The sequence below is a fragment of the Tursiops truncatus genome, chromosome 11 (genome assembly GCF_011762595.2).
Source record: "Tursiops truncatus isolate mTurTru1 chromosome 11, mTurTru1.mat.Y, whole genome shotgun sequence".
NCBI classification, from domain to species: Eukaryota; Metazoa; Chordata; class Mammalia; order Artiodactyla; family Delphinidae; genus Tursiops; species Tursiops truncatus.
The window spans coordinates 52,084,688-52,108,292 of record NC_047044.1 but is presented as its reverse complement, the minus strand read 5'-3'; the positions used below and the strand labels follow the sequence as shown (position 1 = coordinate 52,108,292).

Below are 23,605 nucleotides of genomic sequence, written 5' to 3'. Positions count from 1 at the left end.
TTAACAAATATGGAGTAGGTCAAAGGCACCCAGTCTCTCATCTCCCATCAAGAGAAGTTTAAAAAAAAAAATATATATATATATATATATATATATTCAGTACCAGGTTTATTTAGGTTCCGTCATTCATAAAAGATCAGCACTTAAGAAAGTTCATTTTCAAAGAGCCTTGAACACTGAATCCTTACCCATTCTCCTCATCCAAGAAGGAAACTACATTCTTAAAAGAACTGATGAGAGAACATTCCTATACCATAGGTCGAGGTGTCTGTAGTTGAGATCAACAAAGTCTGAAGCAAACTGAGAACAGTATTCTGGTTGCTAGCCAGTGTTTCTTACCATTTGAAGACTGTTTAATTTCATGTGATAGGATTCTAAAAGATTTCCAGCAGCTGCAAGAAATGCCATATTAGGGGATATTGCACATATAGCAAATATTTGGATTAAGAAACACTTGTGATACCTTGAGTAATAGCAACCCAAAAATATGCAGTTGCGAACAAATACTGAATGTGGCTGTCAGATTGACTTCAGTACCTTTTAAATCTCAGTCAAAGGGAAACATTTTTTTCTTATTGTTAGAGAGGCAATTAAATAGAAACAAGCAGAAATTTTACCAACTAAATACTTTGTCAGATCAATCTAGAAACTTAACAAAATTTGACACTGGCTATATGAACTATATGGATTGAGAAAACCCACTGATGTTCAATAACAGTAGTAAATAAATACATGCACCACTTTTACTTTTTAAACTTTGGTAGTTTCAAGTGAACACAGAACCATAATTGGCTTAGTGCACTGGCTTGAGTAAACATGGCCATTAAAATTTCATTTCTTTAGCTCTAAAGATAGAGATTGCAAGGGGCTGCTAAAATAATCTTTCATTTTTTGGCGAGGTCTTATAATTACACTGACCAGTCATGACAAATTCATTGCAACTTCTACTTTTCCTCTCATTTCCTTTTTTTCTGAAACCTAGCTTTACTGAAATCAGTTCTCTCTTCCAAAACAGAGTAGACATTCTATTTCATTATTCATTCAGCAAACCTTTATTGATTATCGTTATGTGACAGGCACAATGGTGGGTTCTAGGGTCACAAAAGTAAGACACAAATCCTCAATTAGTATTCCAGAGGGGCTTATAATCTAGTAACGAAAGGAAGTATAGAGATAAAAATTACATTATAAGTTGGCAACTGCTCTTACAGAAATAGGACCCAAGAGCACCAAAGGCACAGATGATTGAGTAAGGCATACTGCCTAGGAAAATGGAGAAAGGCTTCACAGAGAGAGCGGCATTTGATCAACGTCTTAAACTTGGTGAGGTTTTACAGAGGAATTAGGGGAAGTGCATCCTTCTATATATATGTAGAGAACAGCACAGGACCAGGGCCTGGGGTTCTGATCAAGACTAGCACGTATCCAGGAAATGATGCTAGGGGAAGATGACGGTAGGTGGGGCTCTTGGCCCCCTCTTCACAACTCTTAACGGAAGTGAATTGTCATCGTAGGCCACCTCTTTTTGGCCTGGACCTAAAGCTCACATCAGTTACACAGCTGGCTGGGGTTAGGAGTATAGCCTATAACACGGCAAAGTGTACATAGTGGGATAACAGCTACCTGTGATCTAGAAAGGCAGGTTGGGGGTGAGGGCTGCAGGCATGGAAGAATTTTGATTTTCAGTTTGAGGAACTGGTATGTTTTCATCTAAACAACTAAGGAAGCCAAGAGAGATTTTGCGTCAGGGATATGGAATAATCAGCTTTGTTTTTTGAGAGCGTTGTGAGGAGTAAATTGGGATGAGAAGAAACCAGTCTTGGGGAACCTAGTGAGGAAGCTGGGGCATTAGTAATCTGGGTGATGATTTTTGCTCTACCATGAGTTATGGCCAGAGAGTATTTCCATACTTATAATGATATTGTCTTCAAAAAGATCTCATCCATGTAGATCAAGAATGAATCAAATGGCTTTTTGTTGTTTTATGAAAGATCTGTTGGAAATTCAAAGCCAGGACATTCTTATTCAGTCCATCCTAATCAGATTGTAAGGCTTCTACTCCTTTATCTGATGGCTCTTTAGCCTGTTGGAGAAAAAAAAAAAAAAAAAGCTAACAGTGATTCCAGGATTCTTGGGCTTACCTTAACTGTGCAGATGTGGGTTTGGACTGCCACCACAAAACAGGGTGATTGCAAGCACATGCAAGTCACTGAGAGGTGTGTGTTGCCTCCTAATCTTCCCAAGATCTTAGCTTCTACCCCTGAAGTATAAAGAAAGTGTCCTTATTGCCACTAGCTCCAAGACAGTGAAAATTATCTGGGAGGCAAAGAGAATTCTCTCTTCATTTCTTTAAACTGTGTCATATAAGGAACAGTTGAAGACAGTGGGAATGTTTGGTACAGAGAAAGTAAGCCTTAGCTAGGACATAGTAACTGTCTCAAATATTTGAAGACCTGTCACGTAGAAGATGGCTTAGATTAACTAGCTCTACAAGTCTATAACAGTTAAGACTGACTGGTAGAACTTAAGTGGAGACAAGTTTTACTTTATTCTAAGGAAGACCTAACAGTCTAAAGTCAGCAAGGGCTTGCTCAGAATTAAGAGTTCTGCTTCTTTGTAGCTTCGCAGTGTTCTCTGGAATAGACTTTATCCTCCTTGGTATAATAGTACCTCAAACACAAGTATTCTAGAAAGTAAATCTTGAATTAGGTTGAAGTGACCATCTGAGACATACTGATTTGAAAGTTGCTATGAGTAGACTGTTACATTAGCATTTAGAAAAATGGAGGGTGACTTCATGAAATGAAACAAGGATATGATGCTGAGCTGATAATAGCGTCATGACAGTTACATTTATGGAGTGCTTGGTATGTGCCAGGCACCTTGTTAAGCACGTAACAATGGATATCTCATTTAATCCTCTTAAGAACCCTAGGGAGTATATTATTGGAATCTTCTCCATTTTTCAGATGAGGAAACAGCTCAGGGAAGTAAAGATATTTAAATAATCTGACCAATAAATAATCTGGATCTATGTTGATGGTTTGGGGTTTGTTTGTTTTTTCCTGCTTCAAGTAGGCTGTCACCCCATGTACATTTGCCTACTAGCCATAGGTGTTTTCTCAAATTCTCTGGTAGTATTCAAGGAACCAGGTTCTTGGTGAACAGGACACTTAGCCCATGGGAATTTGTTTTTTGGGTTTTTTTCTATTCCGTAAGCTACCTTTACTTAAATACATGGTTAATTCTATAGACCAATTAATGAGTTGTAGTTCTGAGATGGTACTATTAATATTAGGATAAATATATATCTTTAAAGGAAATTTCTGATTTAGGATAAATTCTTGAAGATTGGTTTATTAAATTTTGGGCTTGGTTCAAGAGTTATATAGAGAAATTTCACTTGGTTTAAGTTGTTTGAATAAGCATAAATCAGACTGAATTGAAATTGTTTTGTTTACCTCTCTCACTAAAATGTAAGACCACTTTTCTATCTTTGGCCCATAGAAGGTACTCATATAAACTGGTAGAATGAATGACTGAATGCATGAGTGTGTACATGAATAAATGAATTTTTATCAGTATCTCAAAGAATCTCTGCCTTTCGCTTACTAATTCAATGAATGACTTATAAATGAGCAAATCTCCTACTTACTTTATTTAGTTTTGTAAACAGTCCCTGGATTTTTCTTACCACAGTGCCATTAAGACTGAGGTCATGGGTTCCCTACACAATATGGTCTAGTTTGCTTGACCACAGGTTATACTCATAACCCCAGCCCACTGTGCCATAGATGTGAGCTTTTGGTCACACTGGATCTTTGCACAATCACATCTGTCACAGGAGAGAAAGACAGTTGTCTTTAGTGATAAATTAGTAGACTCAGGTTCATGTACTAAAGATGATGTATTATTATGATAATTGTTAAGGAATTATGTTAAGGAATTATATTATGGAATTGTTAATAAAGCTGAGTTATTACATTTTTGTTAAGTTCAGCTATTGAAAAGTGGTCTGGAAATGTATTTCTGATAGTTTTTAGTTAATTATATTACAGTCTTAACCAAAGTTTCATAACACGTTCTGATTTTAATTAGGTAGGTTTGTTTATATCCGCTACTGAGAATTATGCCTAAGTGATTATCCATTTAGAGGCACTGAAATGGTGTTTCCAGTGTATCGCCATTTTGAGTAGAGAAATATCCCTAGCATGAAAAATTGTGTTTCTTGAAGAGTTAAGGAAGTGCAAGCTGAAAATGATAATAATTGTTTCATCTACTTTATTCCCTGTAGGACTTAAAATTTCAGTCTTGAGTTACTTAATCTGTTCAAGTGCTCTTTATACCTGGGTGGTTATGAGTGACACTGGTGTACGGGACTTTGCACTTCTGCCTGCTCACAGGCTGAGCACAGTCGAATGCCACATTTGCCTAGCAGTTACATTAGTAAATATTCTAGGAGATGCCCCAGATATTTCCTTTAAGGTTAAGTTTTGTCTTGTTTCACAATGAAGCTCTGGTTCCCCTGTATCTATGATTTTTTTTCTAACTTTCCCACATTTTCTAGTGACATGGAGTTTTATCTAAAAGAATGTTGATTATTTTTCGCCTTGGGAATGCAGATCGTGAGGCTAATTCCATACACTGATACTTAGTTGTGATTTTAATAAGTACAAATCCATGTCCCTTGACAGATAGAAAGGAAATGTGCAACTACACTATAAATATTATAGCTTGCTTCAGGCCATTAAGCCCAGCCCCGATTTTTCCATTAGGCATTTTGGGGGATGCTGTTGCTGCTGTCTTCAGAGTTTACATGAATTAAGAGAATCTATTATTATAAAGACACATGAACACGAGGTTTTGGAAATGTGAAAGCACACGCACTGTAGAGGTATGGCCTGACCCTTTTAACCAGAATTTCCATCCAAAACTCACTGAGCATGAGACACTATAATCATTTGCAACCCTCTCATTAAATATTTAATCTGGTTTTCCTTCTTCTCTCTTAGTCTCACTCTGACTCAGCATAAGGTCAGGATTCCTGGACTGGTCATCACAATAGATTTACTTTAAAAATAACTCTGTGAGAGGCCAGAGGCCCTCTGAATTGGTCATTTAATCCAACCATATAGATCACTTGATCGATTGCCCAATGTACTCAATTATGGTTGTATTAATTATGCTCTTTGTTCTGCCTTCCTTTCTCCCCTTTCTGGGAGGTTCCAGGGAGCAAGCCTGCTGTTCTCCAGGAATAGAGATACTGGCCAGGGTCCACCCAGTGTAGCTCTGTATAGGAAGCTGTTTGGGCACATCTAGCTCCTCCATGAGACTGTGGACTCTGGAGGGAGGAAGCCATACCTTACTCGCCTCTGGGTCCCATTCATTCATCAAAGGTATATCGAGCACCTACAGTGTGCCAGGCACCACGGCAGGCCCTGGGAACACAAAAATGATTAGGACACAGTCCCTGCTTTCAAAGAAACCCTCTGTTTATGAAGAGAAAAAGAAACATGATGAGCGTGATAATAACGGGCGGCATCAGTTTAACACTCAACTGTGTGCTGGGTTTTGTGTTAAGTGTTTAATAAGGACCATCCCGATAAACCCCTGTGATGTAGAGGCTGTTGGTATCTCTGTTTTGCCATTGAGGAAACTCACAAAATTATTTAACTTATGCACAGACAAGAGAATTTGAAAACAGGCATCCAGTTTTAGAGTTTGAACAACTAACCACTAAATCATACAGCCTAGAAGTGATAATGAATGAATGTATTATACAGTCAAAAAGAAGGGAGGGTCTAATTTCTTTATTTGAAGGACAAGGTAAAGTTACAAGAAAGTTTTCACAAAGTAGTAGCATGTAGGATTGTACTAGGCCAGAGAAGGAAGCAGAGTCTGGGCAATGAGGACGGCATGGGGAAGGCAGAGATGTGAAGGTAGAACCTGGGCCTGAGCAGCTTATCAGGCTAAAGGATGTGGTTTGAGATTTGTGGAAGGTAAGGTAGACTAGTTTGACAGGGGAAGTTATGAGTGATTTAAGAAATTGTAACTCTATCCTGAAAAAAATATAGCAAGAATTTGATGGGTTTTAATCAGAGGAAGGACATAATTAGCTCTTCATCTTTTTTTGGTGGGGGGGAGGGTGCTGCACCACGCAGCTTACAGGATCTTAGATCCCCGACAGGGATTGAACCCGTGCCCCCTGCAGTGGAAAGGCAGAGTCCTAAACACTGGACTGCCAGGGAGTTCCCTAGGTCTTTATCTTTAAAAAAAATTCTCATGACGTACAGAAAAACAGATCAACCAGAATAGATAGGATTGGTGGCTTCTCTTTCAAGGAGAAGAAGCAAGTCTTGGATGAACCCCAGATTCTGACATGAATGACACTATTGTCCTGGAAGCGATATAAATTCATTATAACCCTTTTAGAAAGTAATCTTCCAATGTGAATCCAGGGTCTTTAAAATGTCAATACTTTTATCCTGGTAATTTCATGTCTGGGAATTGACACTGAGGCAACAGCGCAGAATGCAAGGTATGACTTTAGAACAGCATTCATGATAATAGTTCAGGGTGATTAAAATATATTGGTGAAATTGAATGAATAAGTAAGTAATTGAATGATTGATGGAAAATAGTGGAAACATTGGAAACCATAATAGAAGAATGGTTAATATACATTCACTGTGTAGTTATTTTAATCAGTAATAATGTTCTGAAAATTATATAAGTACATGGGAAAATATATGATAACTGGAAGAAAGCAGAGTAGAAAAAAGATACTTTATTATTATAGAATGATTACAACTCAGACCTCTGTTTAGATAAACAAACTTGAAGGAAATATACCCATCAAATTATAATGGTGGTAGTTTTGGCCTTCTGTTCTCTATTTTTCCAATATTATTCAATATACTTAATTCATTTTTATAATGAAAAAGGTGGAAACTTTGGGACTGTTCATTTTGGACTTATTTGAATTGTCTGAAACATCAAAGCGATAATGAATAGGAAACAATTAGAAATTGACTTGGTATTCAACTCTGGGTTTACACATTGGAGACATTTAATAAATGTCAGCTGAATGGAGGTTCTAACCATTTTCTTTCCCCTTGGTCAGAATCCTAGAATCCTATTGGGTCAGAATCCTAGAATCCTATTGCAATGCATTAGAAGTTTTTACCATCATTTGAACTTATATAGGCCCACAGAATGGGGGAAAAAAACCTGTTCGCTTTTTCAACTCCATACCTTGCAGTTGGAGGGGACTCTCCTTCCCTGGGCAAAAGTAATTTTAATCAGCCAATCGCAAATAACATGAAAAATACTTTATTTCAAGCATATATCATTTCATAACGTTATTTTTTTCTCTTGTACAAAGGGAGCATTGATTGCTTTCCTTAATACCCGTATCCTTTTTCTTACCTAGCAGCTCTTGGTCAAGGGTCAAGGGTCAAGGGTCTGCTCTCACTGTTTGCAAATTTTTAATGAAATAGAATCCAGAGGTATACTTAAACCTATTGAATTTTGATGGACTTTTGATAATCCAGATATTTTCTAATTAAAGGGTTTCAGTGCATTAGTTGAGTATGTCAGCATCCTGTGTGCCACATCAGATGTGTTTTGTTTTAAGATTGCTTCTCTTGGGGTCCAGAGTCGTATTTAGAAGAAAGGACTGTTTTTCACTGTTACTGTAATAAATTGGAGACATGTTTAAAGTTGGGGGTGGGGATAACATGAGGTGATCTTGTCGTTGCTTCTATGCCATGGGGACAGGGACCAAGCCCCCAGCACTCAGACTAGGACTTGATGTTGTCTGGCCCTGGTATCTGTGAACAAAAGGGTGTGCAAATTCATGCTTCACCCTTCAGTCACATGGTCTAGTGTTTCAGAGCACAGCCCAATTCTTTTAACAGTTTTTGCAGGCAAAAGGAGTGGTGCAGGGCGGGGAGAAAATGGTTAATTTCGAGGCTACTGACTAGGCCACGGAGAGTTTAGACTGTCATTCAAAGCGAACATCTAGGCGGAAAGTTCGGTGATGTGTCATGAGGGTAGCTGGGGCTCTACCTACCTGAAAATAACTTGCCACCAACTTCTCACAGAATTTAAAGTTCCCACTGAAGCCTGGCTCCTTAACGGCCTCTTTCATGAGTTGTATATATCTTATCCCATTGGCTCGAGGAATTATCCATTTCCTAGTAGATGTTTGGTTAATTCATCTGGTACCACCAGTAGTATACCCACGAAAATGGAACATAGATAAGTTCAGTGTACATGTGTGGCAAGGGTGTATGGATGTAAGAAGGGCTCAAGGGCTAGAGCACAGTACTCGAGGCCCTTCCAAATCAGGGGTCACTTGCATGGATCTAAAGGCCAGGGTAATGGGGAGTGGGGTGAAGGACATCCAATTCAATTCAACCGATATCTGCCAAGCACTTCCTATGTGGAAGTCAATGGAATAAGTGTCCGTAGAGACCAAAAGAAGGAAGAATACCATGTGGGCTTTTCACTCAAGGGAGTTAACCGTTACAGTGTCTGGGAAAGAATTAAATAATTATAACATCTGTGGGATGTTTACTGTGTGTTAGGTACCATTCTGAGTTCTGTGTATGTGTCATCTGGTTAATGCTCTCATCGACCGGATGACGTAGGTACCATGACTACATTCCTTTTATAGATCTGGAAACTCAGGCACAGGGGAGTCCAAAGCCTTTGGGACTTCAGTCCCAGCATTGTGACTCCAGAGTCCTTGCTTCGAAGTGTTATTCTATACTGCCTCCCAGACAGATGTTTTATATTTCAGGGCCTCCGAGGAAAGGTGAACCAAAAATGTGAGAGTGTGCTCAGCAGAGAACAGTATGTCTGTTTTGCCAGACTTCCTCTACCTCATTACCTAAAATCTTGTAAAATGTGAAAAGTACAAAGAACCATTTTGCTGTTGTAAGGTATTTGACTTGGCTGGTTTAGCAGGCTCTTATCGCCCCAAACCCAAGTGTTCAATATGATCCTAAATATTCTTGGCTTGCAGTTCATTGGACCTAAGGGATTTTGGAGGTTATTGTTCTAAAGTCTTAGCCAAGAAATATTTTCTTTTTGGACTTGCTACCTGAAATGCGGGCAGCTGAGCAGAGTTACTTGGTAGCCTTTGATCCCATTAGAGAGTTCTGAATTGGTAGCTCAGATCCTTGAATGAAATATGATATTAAAATAACACCAAGCTGAAGTCATAGGAGATTGCAGTGTAATGTATATAGTCAGAATAGCCAAGATTTAAGGGAAATAAAATGAGTTTCATTTGGCTTCATTTGCTCACTTGTGACTTCCCTTTCACCCTTCAGTGATTCTTAACCCACCTCTTCACATAGCAGGGACACAGCAAAACATAAAAATCTCTAACTCAAGTGTAGGGATTTTAAATCTTTCAGAGCTCGATAAACACCAGCACCCTTTATCGCTCCAAGAAAACCCAGGGGCAAATGCAGCTAACGAACTTGAATTTCTCAAAGTTTAGCTATTGCTCTGATGTCATCTTCCCACACTATTTTATGTTCACAATTTTTGCTTCAGCACATGTGGCCTTTTTTAAGGGAGGCCTAACCCAATGACCTAGTGTTGGCAGATGGACTGTGTTTCATCTAGATCCTCTGATTTTATTAAGAGTGGTCTATGGGCCTTTCTTTTCTGCCCTCTCACCAGTGGCCAGCCTTCACCAAAGGCAGTAACTACTTCAGCAAATCACACGAACAACAGTATTTCACCTTATTTACAGATTCATTTAGCAAGTGCTGATTGGAAGCTTCCTTTGTGCCCAAGCGGGACCTGGACTAGTGTCTTCTTAAATTGCATACCCTCGGCACCTCACTTGCCTCACCCTAGTTCTGGCCTCATGCCCAAGCACTGTGCAGGACACTGGGGTCGCAGAGCTGATACAGATATGGCCCTTACTCCCAGTCCTGACAGCCCAGTAGGAGACACATAAATGAACCATGGATGCGGTTGTTATTGTCTCAAACTATAGATTAAGCCATGCTACACATTTTTTTCCATTTTCTGTACCTGACTAAATACTGAACTCAAAACAGGAAAAAAGGGCTTCCCTGGTGGCGCAGTGCTTGAGAGTCCGCCTGCCGATGCAGGGGACACGGGTTCGTGCCCCGGTCCGGGAGGATCCCGCATGCCGTGGAACGGCTGGGCCTGTGAGCCATGGCCGCTGAGCCTGCGCATCCAGAGCCTGTGCTCCGCAACGGGAGAGGCCACAGCAGTGATAGGCCCGCGTACCGCAAAAAAAAAAAAAAAAAAAAAGGAAAAAAAAAAGAAAAGTAATTTGGATATATGATTTCCTTTAAAGTTAACTTACAGGTTTTGCTGAAAAAAAAATTCAAATACTCCTCTGTCAAACCCTCAGAATTAGCCTAGGGAAGGATATCTTAAATGCTGTCATTTACCCACTGAGTGGAAAAGTAAAACTCTCTTTTTTTCTTAATGAAAAAATAACAATAATAAATGCAGAGGCAAAAAGTATGTGGAGCATAAGTGGCCTTACCAACTCACTACTGTGAAAGTGTTTTCTTAAAATTAAAATTGTAGTCAGTCAAAGGGAGAGAGAAGTATCATATGATATCCCTTATATGTAGAATCTTTAAAAGTGATGCAAATGAACTTATTTATAAAACAGAAACAGACTCACAGACATAGAAAACAAACTTATGGTTACCAAAGGGGAAAGAGGTGGGGAGGGATAAATTAGGAGTTTGTGATTAGCAGACAGAAACTACTATATATAAAATAGATAAACAACAAGATCCTACTGTACAGCACAGGGAACTATATTCAATATCTTTTAATAATCTATAATGGAAAAGAATCTGAAAAAGAACATATATATATATACACACGTACATACATATATATATACATATATATATGTATATGTATAACTGAATCACTTTGCTATACACCAGAAACTAACACAACATTGTAAATCAACTATGCGTTAATTAAAAAAAATTTTTGTAGTCAGTCACATAGTTATTTTGGAAAGGGAGAGTAAATTTCCCTTTTGGTTTCTAACTTAGCTTCTGGGGACTCACACTGCAAAATTCCCGTGTGATGATACTGAGATGGGAAGCAAGATGCTGGAATTCATCTTTTCATGCCTTAAGTTCTGCAGCTCAACTTCTGAGCAAGCACGGTGCCTCACCCTCCTTTTTCTCGCTCTTGATAAAGTCTGATTTGGATGGTGGGAGAGCCATTCACACTGTCCACTTCTTTGCTTCTGTCCAGCCAGTGGTAACCATTGGTGCACACACCTAGTATTTAGAAAGGGCCATTTGATCAAAGATGTTTATTGTATCAGGGTCGTGCTGGCCTTCCATTGTGTTATACACATTCTTCTATTTTCAGCCAGTGGACTTCTTAAGATGTAAGTCATCTAGAAACAAGTTTCTGTTACAGTTTTTAATATTGTTAATTTTTTCTCATTGCAGAGCAAAGAGATTGCATTCCAACTTCATGAGGACTTAATGAAGGTTCTTAACGAGCTCTATACGGTAAGCACTGTAATCTTTCTTTTGGAAAAATCTGGTGTAGAATTCTGGTTTGCAGAAACACTTCTCTTATTAGAACTCATTCCAAGCTAGAGTGTTGATGGTTGCTTGTCTGGTAGAAATGTGGAACCGAGTGGATAGATGGCACGAGACTGCTTCAAGTAAATATGTATATGCAGTCAGAACACTTTAAGAAACTGGACTATAGTTGTCCCAAAAAGAATGTTTTTATATGGTTGGATTATATGTGATCTATTCATATATTCAGTTCCAGAATATTGAGGGGGAGGGGTATCTATTTTTCCTTCTTGGCAATAGTTGGCTTTTCTGAATTTAAGTTTTTTCAGGTTAATGCATATAATCAGAAGAAATTAAATGATGAACTATTAAAAAACAAAATCAGTGATTAGTCATATGCCTATGTATATTTTGTTTTATAATTAATGATCATATTATTAAATACAAATTCCTTTTGGAGGAATTTGATGAGTTTTTATTTTATAAGAGAACAACATAATGAGAATTGAGTAATGTTAATTTGTTCTAACTATAGATGTTTGCGTTTTCATTACACAAGATTATTTGAATTTTTCTTTACAGGCAAATTAAACCTGATACTTATTAAAATAGGTTTCTTGATTTACAAATTCATTTGTTCCTAAAAAGCAAGTGTGTAAAGTACAGTTTTGTGAATTAAATTGCTTTTAATGCTCCACTGATACTTGCTAATTAAAAGAACCTGTAGTTTTAAACGTTATAAGATGAGTGATATTCTTATAAAATCCACTTTCCAGTTTTATTCTACATGTGTGATAAATTTGTGTTTTTATGCAGCATGTTTGCTACACCTGTGCTTTTGAATTAACTTGACAGTTTCTAATTGCTTGTTCCTCCTTCAGAAACCTTTAACTTGATGTGCAAAAGCCTCATGTTATAAGGTCATATCCATATAAAAGGCCATTTATTAGCCCACGCTTGGTGTGATTTATTAATTTCTGATAACCTAAGGTATCAACCATTTCTAGAAATCCTGGATGTAGCATTTAAAAGTTAAATCAGCATTGTGCCTCTGAGACTTCCACAGAAGAAATTCTGTCTTCTTCCATTGAACTATTTTAAGATGAGGGCTTCCTGGCACCTTCCTCGTGGTTCCCTTTGCTTGGGCATTGTTTTACCTAGAAATATAAATCAGTCTCTAATACTTTAAACAATAAATCTGCTGGTTGTCATGGCATCATAAACAAGAGCCTGTTGTTTATGGTCTGGAACTAGTAATACTAGTCAGAGCAACACTGGAGAAGATAAACTTGACTGTTGAATACAAGAAAATTTGGTAGAATGTCATGAAAATTTTATCTCAGTGACAGATGTGTGTAGAGAAATTTCTCCTGGATTCAGCCTATCAAGTGGAATTAGACATCTAGGAGACTCTGTAGTTGAATCAAGTAAGTTGATAACTCCTCAAACCTCTCATCAGTATCAGTCTGAAAGCCTGAAGGAGCCAGATTCTAGAAAAGGTCACCAGAGTTTAAATAACCCTGTCAGTCATTTAATCTCTGAATCAGTTGAGGAATCAAGGCATAGAGGAGACAGGCAATGAGGTTTTAATTAGGTAGTCTGTAGATCACTTTGAGCTCTTGGGAGATAATTTTACTTTAACCAAACCAGAGAGCATGCACATTTGAGGTCAGATGTCATGTTCTGTGGGGAAAGACCGTCTTATACACACAGACACACACACACTTTTTACTCTGAAAGATGGTCTCTCTTGCACTTTAAATTCAGATACATAAATTCTGTCATGTTCAAGTGAAATCTATCCATTATATATATTCAGTTTACATTCAGAAAGGAAGAAAAAGTGAGGAGTGTTTGAACAGGGGACCAGGGTTTGGGGGAATGCGGTTTAGGTTCTTTATTCATCCACTGACTGGTCACGAATAAATTACCTTCTGAGTTGCATCATGCATAGAATTTTTTTTACAACTGATGACGTAATAATGATTGTTGAAGTAAGGTGTAAAATATGTAGCCTGAGTGAATTGAGGATGCAATTTAATTGCCTTTTCAAACAAATATTCACTCCTCCCTTTCTCACAACCCTTGATACTCCTTGGGAGTTGAAGGTGAGCTCCTTTTTGAGAAGTACATTAACTTCCTTAAACCAGAGGAATGCTTATTATTAAATTACAGTCCAACCTTAGTGGTGGGCAGTAGCCTTATGCGTGGGCTTCCCTGCCCCAAAATAGTTCTCTCACAGGTCTATTGATTATTCCAAGCATTCTATCAGAAGGCTTTGTCTTAAATAAAATACAAATGCCCAGGACATATAGAAAGAGATGCCTTATGATCATTTCTACCTTAAAATGAACCGAGTTTCATCAGATTCTTTGAGAATGGGTTGTATCCATGGGGCATGAAGGCCTGGACCTCTGAGCAGGAGAGAGAGGATGGTGGCATCTGAGTGCCGTCTGGAAGGAGAGGAAAGGCTTTGAAGACATGCATCTCCTTTTCTATATTTTTGCCTCAACCTTGCCTTTATTTACAGAAACAGGGCCTCAGAGTGGTTTTGAACCTACCACATGGGCCAGCCATAGCAGTTAGGATTACTTGGGCCTTGAGTAACAGAGGTACTCAGAATAATGGCATAAACAAGATAGAAGTTTAACCTCTCTCACACATAAAAGGAGTTCAGAGGTTGGCAGCACAGGACTGGTATGGAGGTTACATAAAGCCATCAAAGAATCAGGCTCCCCCTAATACACTGTTCAGAGAAACATAATTGTATCTTTGTTCTTAGAGTTCAAGATAGTTGCTGGAGCTCTAGCCATTACATCTGCTTTCCTGAAACGGAATGGAGAAAGGAAAGAAGGGCAGGTCCTCTGTCTCTTACGAAGACTTAATGAAGGTTCCATATAGCACTTTCATATACATCTCATTGGCCAGAACTTAGAAACACAGTTTCACAGGCTTCAAGGAAGTCTGGGAGTTATAGTCTTTTAGTTGGCCAACTCATTGACAGCCAGTTAAAAATTGAGGATTTTGTTAATTTGAGAGAGAAAGGGAGATATTTTTTAGGTAACTAGACATGCCTTTCAAAGTAGCTAACATTTATTAAATGCTTATTATATACGGCTAGTTATTGTGCTAAGCACACGCATTATTTTATGTAATCCTCACAGTGTCTCTATGAGGCAGATACTATCATTATCCCCATTTCACAGATGAGGAAACTAAGGCTCAGAGAGGCTTGCCTAGGTTGCACAATAAGTAGTAGAGTGGGATCTCAAGTCCAGGTCTGGCTCCAGAGCCTCTGTGGGTCTGTCATTTTATCTCTGTTGCCACAGTTTTGGGAAACCATTCTCTAATAAAGATCTCTAAATGTTAATGCCATCCTAACAACACAAAGCACCTAAGCCATTTATCACTTGCTCCTTTGTATTTTTTTTAAATCAGTGGCATTAATGTTGCTTTAACAAAAACATAGGTGAAAAATTGAACATGTGCCTCACTGGCAACCTGTACTTCTTAGAAATGTTCATTTAAATGATCTAACAAAAAGGAAAAAGAAATAAAATGAAAAAATACAAAACCAACAACAGAAAAAACTAAGAAGTTAAAATTTTTAAAAAAAAAGATCTAACAGATGGGACTCATTGGGCTAAAAAGTAAGAGTGAACCGAGATCTTCAAATTCCCTTTCTAAGTCTAATCCACTAATTAACTTCCTTTTCAGTTTAACATGTGAAAGAGAACTAAAGTAGGGTTAAGAAAGCAGGGAGACTGCTGTGCTTTAAGGAAACAGAATTGACTGGACTCATTGAACTTGAATTTGAATCTCAGCTCACTTAGCCAATCTGGGCATCTGTATTAGTCTGGGAGAAACAGAACCAATAGGAGATTAGATAGATAGATAGACAGATAGATAGATCAATATAAGGAGTTGATTCATGCGGTGTGGAGGCTGAGAAGTCCCCAAATCAGCAGGCAGCAAGCTGGAGAGCCAGAAGGTAGTTCCAGTCCTTCCAAAGGCCTGAGAACCAGGAGAGCTGATGGTGTAAGTTCCAGCCCGAGTTCAAGTCCAAAGCAGGAGAAGACCATGTCTCACCTCGAAGACAGGCAGAGAGAGCAAATGCTCTCTTACTCAGCTCTTTATTCTATTCAGGCCCTCAGTGTATTGGATAAGGCTCACCCATGTTGTTAGGAAAACTAGTTTATTTATTCCACAGTTTTTGAATGCCTCCTACCATGCCAGCTACTTGTAGATGTACTGGGGATGTATAATAGATGTGAATAAAAACAGACCCTGTTACTTCCTCTCAGGGCATTTATATTCTAGGGAGGAGAAACAGACAATAAACAAATAAATATATAGTATGGCAGGTGTAAGTGCTAAGAGAAAAAATAAAGCTGAGTTAATACAGATTAAGCATTCAGAACAGTGCCCGGCACATAGTAAATGCTTAATAAATGGAGGTAGGTAGTGTCATCCTCATCGTCATTGTCATCTTCCTCATCATCGGTGAAGTGGGGATGGCAACAGCTCCTTGTCTGCCTCTCAGCGTAAAGGTGGAGATCAGGGATGATATTAATAGTAATTTCAGATGGTTTATATATATATACATGGTTTTTCCTTATAATCAGTATATATTCGTTTTGTACAAAAAGAAAAATGACGGTAACTTCCTGTAAGAAAACCAAATCAGTAGTAAATGTGAACAGGGCTGTGACTGGGTTAGTGGAGAAGTGAAAAGGCAAAAATGGAAAAATGGTGACACAAAAAGTTAAAAGGAACATTCAAACCAAAATTGGTCTGTATCAGTCTGGTAAAGGGCTCATCATAAAACAGTGGTTTGAAGTGTTAAGCCTGTCCCCTCAGACCAAAATCTCAAAAGGTTATGCTGTATTTTAGGGGAAAAACAATTATTTGTCCTATATTAATATTTCTTTACTTTGCCTAGGTTTTACAGCATTATACTCAGTGTTTTGAAAAACAAGGCGCTTACCATCCTCAGTAAGCAAATTCTAATGGAGATTAACACAGATGTCATGGTAAATCCACGTGAAATTGATTGTTAATTATGTGTAATTGATGGTTACTCTCTCCATACATCAGTGACACACATGGCTAGCCAGAGTCGAGATAATCCATCTTCAAACTCCATTAAATTAAGAGGAAAAAACTGAGAAAATGAAGATTTATCCCACCCTTACCATGAGGCACACGCAGGATCCCATTCATTTCTCACAGCAGTCCTATGAGGCAGGTATTCCTAATCCCAAGGTTACTGATGGGAGCCGGGGCTCCAGATAATTAGCTCAGGGTCACACAGATAGTAAATGAATGCTGCAAAATCTCAGCCCAGTTCCATCCCCAAGGCCCATCAGTTCCCCACTGCACAGCCGCCTTCGGGAAGGATGTGCAGGACAGGTGGGGAGAAGAAGGGTGGAGCCTGATCTAAGAGGTAGAACTCAGAGTTGAAACTTTTCTACTGCACGCTCTGATTGCCACTTGTAAAAACTTGATTGAGCTTTCCACATTGTTGATGTGGGTTACAAAATGGGCAAACCCAAACGGCTTTGGGTTTGCACACTCAGCTTTAATATTAGGGTATGTTCATTTGGGGGGCAGCCTCTTTAAAACATAGCTTTTCATATAGCTGTAGTGTTCTGTGTGTCAGCACCCCCTGTTGAGCTGTGTGTTCTCACATGGTGATTAGTGCTAAGTATCCATTACTGGCTATTCCATGCACCTTTGTTTTCTGCCTTCTGCGCTCTAGCTCTAATTTGCCTAACAAATGCAAATAGAGAACAGAAGCTGTCCCAGTACAAACCCAAGTCTTTTGAGCCTCTTGTACAGGAGTTATTTGGAAGACAGGGTTTCTGAATGCACACAGGTATCCACGCTGGCCTTTCCATATCTTTGAACCAGTTTAAAATGTTAAAATAAAAAGCTAATTATTTTTAGAGGAGATGGGAGGGAAGACACTGTTTATTATTTCAAGCCCTTCTTAGAAAACTCCACCTCTGAGGACTGCTGAGGAAAGCTTCCTTGGCTGGCTTTGTGAGCCTCCCACAAACCAGGAGCTAATGCATTCTTCTATAAGAAGAAACATGCCCCAGGCAAGGTTGAAAGGTCATTCTGAAAAAGCCCAAGATACTTGCCACATCCTATCAGAAGATTTTTCTCTGTGCCTCCAAGAGGTTTTTGGGTTTTTTTGTTTTGTTCTGGTTAAGTATTTATTTTAGCTCAAGGGCATTTGAAGTATTTGAAATATATATTTCTGTAGTGAAAATGCAAATTCATTGCTTTGAGAGGGACTACAAAGAGGTCTGGGTCTCGGAACAAAACACTGAACAAAGAGAAATAAGGCATAAGGATATGTAAAAGGCTCCCCCAAATGAAAACCTCTCTGGAATACCACATTCTCCGTGATGCCACCTGGAAAACTTTTAAAAAGCAGTCTATTTAGAGATCCTGGGCTGACGAAGTATTTCCATATATCCTTGCCCTGGCTTTATTACTAGACACTTAGATGGAAAGAAAGAGAGGTATTGGGATCACATGACTCCCTGCCAACTTCTGAATTCTAATCTTGGCCTTGACACAGACTGACTTTAGAGACCAGGTTCGATAGTTTAACCTGGATTCCTCTTCCTGCCAAAATGATTGAGATTAATAAAATTTCCATTGGAAGACTCTCTAAAGACAGCTGTTTTTTTTCTTTAATTTTTTAAAAAAATGTTATTGAAATATAGTTGATTTACAGTGTTGTGTTATTTTCAGGTGTACAGAAAAGTCATTCAGTTGTTTATATATTATATATATTCTTTTTTTTACATTCTCTTCCATTATACGTTATTACAAGATTTTGAGTATAGTTCCCTGTGCTATATAGTAGGTCCCTGTTGGTTGTCTATTTTATATAGAGTAATGGGTATATGTTAATCCAAAACTCCTAATTTATCCCTACCCCCGCCAGGACATCCGTTTGATAAGAACTTTATATGTAGATGTCTTTTAGGGTACCCTGCTAATTAATGAGGTGAAATGCTCGCTAGCTCCTGCTTGGAATTTTTCTTTTCTCTCTGAGATTTGAGAATTAGTTATGGTTGGTGCTTATGAACTACAAATAAAACTGTCTTTTAAAAGAAGTGAACAATATGAACCGAAAACAAGTATTTGGCTTAGAAATGAAAGAACAAAAAAGTGTTAGAAAGTATAGTTTAGTAAAAACAAAACATTTCTCAAGCATGTTTCATATCAAGAATCCTTCTCAGAGTATTTTATCCAAACTATTACATTCTGAAATATAGTAGTATGACTTTTAAATGATTAGAATGCTTTAATAACAGACAATCAGAATGTTTCATTTGTATTGAGTAATTAAGGTACTTAGCTTTGTTTATCATTATTCATCAAAACCAAATATATAATACATATACATAGAATAAAATCATGGGCATTTTCCTTAGATTTATTGTCTCAAAATGGACTAGAAATGTTGACCAGTAAAAATCATGTGAAGGGAATGAAGATCTACATCTGTTGAGCCGGGTGATCCATTTCAACATATCTTAACTCACTTGATTATCTGATAGAATTTTAGCACTGAATGGGCCTTTAGAAATGATCAAATTAACCTCCTTATTTAGGGAGACCATCACAGAGACTCAGATTAAGTGATTAACTAAAGTCCCAGGTTGGAACTGTAACCCAGGTTTTTATTTTAATTCAAATTAGTAAATAGGGCCCTACTATGTATGTGCTACTGTGATGGGAGCTTTAGGCAAGACAGTACCAGAAGTCTGGCAAATAAAAGCTAAGCAAGGACTAAATAGCAACAGCTAACCTATATCTGGTACTATTCTAAGCAATTTATATAATTAGCTCTTTAAATTCTTCCAACGGCCCTACAGGGTAGATGAGGCACGGAAAGGTTAAGTACTTTGCCCAAGGTCACACAGCTAGGAAGTCTCAGACCAAGCAGAGTCAAAAGGCTCAGCTCGCACACTGTACTCCCTTTTTTTTAAAATAGATTTATTTATTTTATTAATTTAATTTTGTCTGTGTTGGGTCTTCGTTGCTGCGCACGGTCTTTCTCTAGTTGCGTCAACTGGCGGCTACTCTTCGTTGCCGCGGGCGTGCTTCTCATTGCGGTGGCTTCTCTTGTTTTGGAGCACAGGCTCTAGGCGCACGGGCTTCTGTAGTTGTGGCACGAGGGCTCAGTAGTTGTGGCTCGCAGGCTCAGTAGTTTTGGCACACGGGCTTAGTTGCTCCGCGGCATGTGGGATCTTCCCGGATCAGGGGTTGAACCCGTGTCCCCTGCATTGGCAGGCGGATTCTTAACCACTGCGCCACCCAGGAAGACCCAGTACTCCCTTTTTAATGGTGATTATAACTTAAGGCAGACCATTATGTACCAACAGAAAGGTTCAGCTAGAGGGCTTTGGAGTTTCAAAGAGAGAGGTCCACCCTGAGGAATAAGAAAAATTCAGAGAGGAAAGGGTCTGAAAATGGACAGGATTTTACGACTAGGACAGATGGAGAGAAGTTGGGGAAGGTTTTTGAGGCAATAGCAGTGTGAGCCAAGGCATCCAATTAGGACGAACACAGGCATATTCATAGAATTTCCCTCTGGAGCCATATCTAGAGAGAAAGGAAAAAAAATCAGAAGTTGAAAGATTTCAGGAGAGTACCAAATGAGATTCTAAACGACATAAGCAGCAAAAAATGGTTAGACATCTGGTCAAAAGCAATTAGAAAGCTCAGAAATCTTTCTTGCATAGATTAACAAAGGCCTCTCACCTTTCTTCTTTTTTTCTCTCTTCTTTTTAATAAGTGGAGTGAGAGGTATTGAATTTGAGAAACAGGTTTTTGTGTCAAATTCTAAACCATTTTCCATTAAAAGGAAAGGATTCCATATCATTCTTTCCATTTTAGTTGATGCTACAATTCCAAGGGTTTCAGGTCTTTTATGGTTTTAAAATTCTAAGTGTCTGGTGTCCTCAGCTTAAATATTTCATATACTAAACCATATAACTTAAATGTCTAATACACACGTGTAATGTTGAAGACATGTGAAACATTTCCCTGAAAAGAATTAATGCCGGTGACTTTGAAATTCTAGTAAATTTGTTGGCCTTTCATTATACATGTATTTTCCCCCTCAACGTTGCCAACTGCTTGAAACTCTCCCTTCACCACTTCTGCTGCCACTGTGTTCACTATGGCCCTGGTTAATATGTATTCCAAGTGCCAGTTTGTGGGTATTATTCTTTCAGTAGCTTAAACTTGTATTTCAGGGCCTCTGAAGACTTCTTATGAAAACACTTTTTGAAACAAGGACTTTCTGATGACCTTCCCTATCACTGACTTTCTCTGTTGACTTGTTGGGCAAGGATTAAGTCTCTTTGCAGCTCAGTTTCTTTGATGGATAGAACAAAGACCATCCCTCTGCTCTCAACCTTCAGGTGTGTGAGAGTAAACAAGTGAGCATTGACACTAAGCACTGGCTGAGGCTATCGTGGGCTTTAAAGATATGATGGGGGGGTGGTATTTTATGATTTTTGTAGCAACCGTGAAACACACTGTTTGCCAGTTACCACTGTAAGCGCTTGGCATGTATTAATTCATTTTATCTTCACAACAACCTTAGTGGTATGATTCTTATTCCTAATTACAGGTGAGAAAACTGTGGAACGTGATAAAAGGCAAAACAAGGATCTGAACCCAGGCAGTCCGGTTCCTGAATTTAACCATTAGATCTGTTGAGAAATGGAATAGGTTATCTTTTAAGACGGTGCTCTCCTCCTCTGTAGAGTGGCTGCCCAGCACTTGTATGGAGAGGGGTTTGTGATTTGTAAGTTTCTAGGATTTATGGAATGCCATTATTCAGCGTTTGTTCCGAATCTCAGAATCTGTTCCGTCTCTAAGTCAGTTAAATGGAAAGTACTGAAAGCATAGTTGCCTCAGCTCTAAAATTATTAGAGGATCATCTCTGTTGCGTCCAGGTGATACACACTGAGAGGCTGGGAGGAGCCTTTCAATAAATGTATAGGTCCCGTTAATATATTGATGGCAAACAGCCCCGTCATCAGTGAGTTAGACTTGTGAGATATTTCCATGTATGGTGTTGGGTGCTGGGCTAGATAGAGGTCTCCACAGCTCTGTGTAAACCTCCCAAGGGCTTCCTGGAGAAGCTGACACCTGATTTTATGACAAAGGAAGGGTGGGAAGGGCCTTGCAAAAAAGCAATTCGTGTGTGAGGGAAAGCACAGATGCATGAAAGCTCATTGCCTGTGCAGGGAACTCCATGTGCTTGAATATTGCCAGATTATTAGCAAATCATTCATGTCAGAATACAGGGAATATTAAGCTGGACTTTGTTTAGATCCTCTGCCCTTACCAATCTCTCTTTACCCCACTACAAATGGAGTGCTTGAGAGACAAGAAAGGAAAATATCTTCTGCAAAATTAGAAGTTCCTGGATAAAATGACATTCATTTTATGTTAAAAATCTCTGATCATTGTGAAGTGGGCAGATATTATACCAAATTGTTCATTGCTCTCATGAAAAATAATCCTGATGAACCTAGTGTAAATCAGTCGAGAATAAAATATAATTGGATTTCTAGTAATAGAATGTAAAGGAATCAAAAAAGTTAAGGCCGGGCTTCCCTGGTGGCGCAGTGGCTGAGAGTCCGCCTGCCGATGCAGGGGACACGGGTTCGTGCCCCGGTCCGGGAAGATCCCACATGCCGCGGAGCGGCTGGACTCGTGATCCATGGCCACAGAGCCTGCGCGTCCGGAGCCTGTGCTCCGCAAGGGAAGAGTCCACAGTAGTGAGAGGCCCGCGTACCGCAAAAAAAAAAAAAAAAAAAATATATATATATATATATGTATATATAGTTAAATTTAGCAGTTTGAAAAAGATGACTAATGCCCTGCTTTAACTTAAATATAACAGTCAAAGATAAAAGCACATAGCAAATCCTTGTGTCAACCCTTCACCTACCAGATAGTTCCTGGGTTTTCCTCCTTAATGAGCACTTGATGATTGATCACTAATCAGTTTGAGAGCTAATTAAAGTCACTAGAGTGATAGATACCCCAGTTTAAGATTCATCAGTATAATAGTACATTAGAGTATACAGGCATTGTTCATTTCTAGATATTTTCTGTGCAGCAAAGCAGATGAGTTATGGCCTCAGAGCCCATGGAAAATTCTAGGAGGAATCTTATGTCCTCGGCATAGCATGGTATACTGTTTGCTGCCTCAATCAACAGAAGCAGGAGATAATTAGTATAATTTGTTGTTAATGGGTTTTTCCTTTTGATTAAAATTTATCTGCCATCTACCCTGACACTGAAAAAAATCAGCCTCTTTAGCAACTGAGAAGTATATTTTATATATATGTATTTCTCCAAACAGTAAATACTTGTGATACTTAGTTGTTGAAATCATGGACTCATAGAATTTTAGAGTTGGAAAAGGCCTGAGCGATTACATGGTCCAGCCACGTCCTTTATAGGTGAGAACGCTCTGGGCCAGCAGGGTTAGACAGAGCCTTGCCACAAGGTCACAGTCAAGGCCTGGCAGACTGAGGGTTCACACGCTTGGATATTTAGGACCTGAAAGCTCCTTCCACTGTCACAGGCTCTTGTAGGTTCTTGTTGAAGATGGAGAAGAAAAAAGTAAATCTCCAACAGAAAACAAAACATGAATGACAGTCCGGATGCTCTTTTCATATAGACTGCTAGATGCCATCCTATGTTATTTCCTCTGAGCATCATCAAATATTCTCCATTTCAGGGAATGTATTAAAATTCTTATGGAAAGAGGCCTTTTAGTTACATGATCAGTTTTTCTATGGTCAAACCTCTAGTTTGTGCTTTTTCTTTCATTCCACAGTTTTCAAAGTGTTTGAGGTTCATAGTTTTATTTGATTGGTTCCCTAATTTTGGTCCTGTCAGGAGGCCTCATGTTGCCATCTCTAACAGATGAAAGTTACACTGAGGGTCAGAAAGACTGAGGTTACAGAACTATTTTGCAG

At 38.8% G+C, this 23,605-nt stretch overlaps 1 protein-coding gene across 5 annotated transcripts in view; it reads left to right on the top strand.

The window, feature by feature from the left end:
* SRGAP1 (SLIT-ROBO Rho GTPase activating protein 1) overlaps positions 1 to 23,605 on the top strand; it is a 280,242-nt gene that overhangs the window by 151,611 nt on the left and 105,026 nt on the right. For 4 of the 5 annotated variants that reach the window (XR_004528899.2, XM_019952249.3, XM_019952248.3 and 1 more), the window contains exon 4: positions 11,490 to 11,552. Coding sequence is in view for 4 of the 5 variants with exons in the window: in XM_019952249.3 (XP_019807808.1) it covers positions 11,490 to 11,552 (63 nt within the window). In the remaining variant the exon portion in view is untranslated. Of the gene's footprint in view, positions 1 to 11,489; positions 11,553 to 16,509; positions 16,601 to 23,605 lie in introns of those variants that run through there. The other variant, XM_073788417.1, reaches the window with a different exon arrangement.